The sequence below is a fragment of the Manihot esculenta genome, chromosome 2 (assembly GCF_001659605.2).
Source record: "Manihot esculenta cultivar AM560-2 chromosome 2, M.esculenta_v8, whole genome shotgun sequence".
Taxonomy (NCBI): domain Eukaryota; kingdom Viridiplantae; phylum Streptophyta; class Magnoliopsida; order Malpighiales; family Euphorbiaceae; genus Manihot; species Manihot esculenta.
Window position 1 is genome coordinate 18195861 of NC_035162.2, and position 4263 is coordinate 18200123.

The following is a 4263-nucleotide window of genomic DNA, read 5'->3' on the forward strand; positions in this document are numbered from 1 at the left end:
AACTGCTAAAATAATTATGCTTCAACTTGAATTCCTGCCAATAAAACTCCTTCGTTTCATTGGGCACAGTATTCCAACAGTGGCCTTCCTCGACCAATCTTTATTTCAATATCAGAGTTATCCTGCGGCTGCACATCTCCGATGGATGTAAACTACATGAACAATGGTGAGTAAGTAAATGGTAACATTTAAATTAATCTTAATTAATAAACAATTAACTATTACTTGTTGTTAATTAGTGAAATAGTCTGTCGGAATGACTGTGTTCCGCCTACAGCAGTGGTCAATGCAGCTTATGCTGGAGCAGATGCAGGAGCAGATGATGGAGTAGATGCTGATGCAAATCCTGTCCCTCTAGCTGATGCAGTACCAGAAGGGGATGCAGGATGAGGTGAATGTGTATGTGATACCGCTGGTCGTGGAGCTGCAGTAGGGTGGTGAGGATGTAAACTGTGACGGTGAGGAGGTGGAAGGGGACGGGGAAGCTGTGCATCGGCGCACGGTGGAACTGGTGTATATGATCGATCTCTATGAGATGGTTGTACATCGGATGCAAGTGGTACCCATATCTGAAGTTCCGTATCCCCAAGTCCCATCGATGCCCATGGTAAATGCGGCTCATGCTTTTGTCCGTCATCTGTATTCGCGTCCTCTTGACTTGCACTAGCAGGAAGTTGAACCGGTCCTCTGGGCTTCTTAATCCTTCCACGTCCCCTCATCTGTGAACAAACAAAAATTGTCATTGCCAAAAATAATATAAAGTTCATAAACATTATATTAAATATATACAAATGTATTAAGATACTCATTGAGTAATAAATGAAATATACAACTCCAAACTGATTTAATATATAGATGAATTTAGTCTGATTCATATGAATTGAACTCATTATCACCATCTGCATCTGCATCAGAATCAGGGTCACTAAGGAATTCTTCTTCCTCTGTTGAAACGTCATCATGAATCTCAGTCATTCCTCCGCTAGGATCATTCAAGCAATGTTGTTGATTAATATCATTCATATTTACTTCAGCATAATCTAGGTCATCTTCTTGAAAAGGTTCATATGTCTTTGAAGATGTTTGAGATACTTTAACAACGGGTCTACCTTTAACTTTCATCACAGCCCACCAATCATTTTTGTCACAATGCTTGCTCGGGTATAAAGCATAAATGACTTGTGTTGCCTGAGAGGCCAATACAAATGGCTCGTACTTACTGTATCTACACTTATTGTTAATATCAACAATTCTATACTGTCTATGCACCTTGGTGCCCGTATTTGGTGTTGGATCAAACCAGTCACATTTGAAAAGTACAGTCCGCTTAATTGGTAGCCCTGGATACTCCAATCGCAACACCTCGACCAACTGTCCATAGTAGTCACTTTCTTCAGAACTGTAATTACTCCCTTTTATACATACACCAAAATTCATTGAGTTACTACTTGAACTTCCATTGATTGTGTTGAATTTACATCCATTAACACAATACCCAGTAAAAGTGGTGACACTTCTGAGTGGTCCCTTTGCCAGATCTTGTATGAGCTGGTTTTGTACATTGTTTTGCAATTCATTGGCATACTTGTAAAACCATTGGACAAACTCTCTCTCTAGTTTTTCATCAACAGCTGTATCTGTGATATTTGGTTGTGCCGACTTTACTTGCTCCACATAAATGCTATACATACAAAGAAACAAGTAATGTTTAACAATAATGTATAATATAAGAGGTATTAGACTATTAGTATAACTACCAATACTTACTCAAAATATGTTTTCACCTCTGGACAATTTAATAGAATATATGTTTGAGCAGCTTGGATTTCATCTTCAGTCATATGTCTAGATTTTCCTTTTTCGATAGTTCTACCTGTTCATTTGAATATGCTTAATTTACCCGGTATGTCATCATCAGAGACAAATTCATGCAAGTTGCGTGGAACCTTTCGATGTCTAGTCATTACATGTGCTTCAAAGCAATGAGCAGAAAATGCACCTACTTCTTCTACCAAGTAAGCATTGCATATTGAACCTTCAACCCTTGCTTTATTTTTAACATTATTCTTTAACTTTCTCAAGTATCTATTGTGTGGAAACAAAAATTAGATATGTATACTAAGTAATTCATCATGCTAAGAGTGCGAGTAAAGAATTAGTATGTGTACCTCTCAAATGGGTACATCCACCGATATTGTACTAGTCTTGCAATTAATGCCTCATATGCAAGGTGTACTGGTAAATGTTCCATTGAATCAAACAGACTTGGAGGAAAAACTCGTTCAAGCTTATAAAGGATCACAGGAATTTGTTCATTTAACCGTTGCATGTCCCCATTAGTAAGTATAGTTGAGGTGAGTTCTCTAAAGAAATTGCTAAGCTCTGTTATTGGTTGCCAAACATTATTTGGTAAGAACTCTCTGAGAGCTATAGGAAGAATTCGTTGCATGAAAACATGACAGTCGTGGCTTTTCATACCAAAAAGTCTAAGCTTCCGACTATCAACACATATCCCTAGATTGGAAACAAATTCGTCAGGGAATTTGAGTGTTTTAAACCAATCACACAGTATCATCTTTGATTGGTTATCCAAACAATAACATGCTTTTAGATATTTTCCGCTAATTGGATCTTTCTTCAATTCTGGTCTCCTGCATATTTCATTTAAATCTTTCCTTGATTTTATATTGTCTTTTGTCTTCCCCTCCACATTCATAACTATATTAAAAATATTTTCAAATACATTCTTTTCAATGTGCATTACATCAAGATTGTGGCGAATCATATTTGAAGACCAATAAGGCAAATCCCATAATATGCTCCGCTTACGCCAACCAGTTCTCTTTGCAAGCTGACAATTTATTTCATGACTGTCAATGTCTATAACCCGCCTCAACCCAATTTGCTCAATTTGTTTTAGCAAGTATTCCGCAATTCTAATTGGCGGCGATGACTTTGATACACTTCTGTTTTTAATAAAAGATATCTTGTTTCGACGGAAAGGGTAGTCGTCAGGCAAGAACTTCCGATGACTGTCAAACCATGTTTGTTTACCCCCCCTTCGTAATGTAAATGCATCTGTGTTTTCCATACAGTAGGGACATGCAGTGCGTCCTGCTGTGCTCCACCCTGAGAGCATTGAATAAGCAGGGAAGTCACTTATAGTCCAAATTAATGCAGCACGCATAGTAAAATTATTCTACTGGAAAGCATCATAAGTATTCACACCAATTGCCCAAAGTTCTTTCAATTCTTGCACTAATGGCTGCATGTACACATCAAGCTTCTCTTTCGGATTCTTGGGACCAGGTATTATAATTGTCAGGAACATGTACTCATCTTTTATACACATACCTGGTGGCAAATTGTATGGAGTTAGTATTACTGGCCATGAAGAATATTGTTGCCCAGATTGACCGAATGGTTGAAATCCATCAGTGCAAAGGCCAAGTCTGACATTTTGGGCCTCCAGTACGAAGGTTGGATGAATTTGGTTGAAATGCTTCCAAGCAGGAGCATCTGAACAGTGGCGCATCACCCCATCCTCAGTTGCATGGTCATTGTGCCAAGTCATATACTTAGCTGTAACACACGACGCATAAAGTCTTTGCAAACGTGGTGTAATTGGGAAGTAATACATCTTTTTGTATGGTATTTGACTCTTCCCTTTCCCCATGGTGTGCTTCAGGCGTTTGAACCTTTCATGGTCACAAAATTTGCATCGTGTAAGTTCTTTATCATTTTCCCAATAAATCATACAACCATTCACACAACAGTGTATCTTTTGTACAGAAAGCCCCAATCCTTGGACTAGTCTCTTTGTTGAGTAAAAGCTGTCTGTCATGACATTGTCACTCGGTAACATCTCCTTCATGAGTTTACATATCTGATCAAAACACCGTTCTGAGAAATGATGTTCCGCCTTCAGATTTAGTAAACATGAAACAGCTGATAACTAGGAGTGAGTTTCACATCCAGGCCATAGTTCTTGCTTAGATGCATTTAACATATCATACAGTTTCTGTGCAGCCGAGTTTGGCATCTCATATGTATCATTATGCATTACATGACATCTTATTGCATCCATGACCATGTCCTCAAAACGATAGAAAATTGGGTGATTTACACTATCAGAACCATAAGACATGTCTAATAGTGTATCACCATATCCGTCATGCACTTTAGTTTCACCGTGCAAATACCAAACAAGGTAATTTTGGACAAAACCATGCTTCATTAAATGATATTTAACTGTATTTTCAT

At 38.1% G+C, this 4263-nt stretch overlaps 1 protein-coding gene across 1 annotated transcript; it reads right to left on the bottom strand.

Moving 5' to 3' along the window:
• Window positions 1-861: 861 nt before the first annotated feature.
• On the bottom strand, window positions 862-3187 carry LOC110608886. The gene is made up of 4 exons (XM_021748171.1): window positions 2169-3187; window positions 1901-2085; window positions 1768-1786; window positions 862-1681 (listed from the first exon to the last, which is right to left on the bottom strand). The coding sequence occupies exons 1-4, from the start codon at window positions 3185-3187 to the stop codon at window positions 862-864; spliced, it is 2043 nt and encodes a 680-aa protein (XP_021603863.1).
• Between the last annotated feature and the right edge of the window lie 1076 nt (window positions 3188-4263).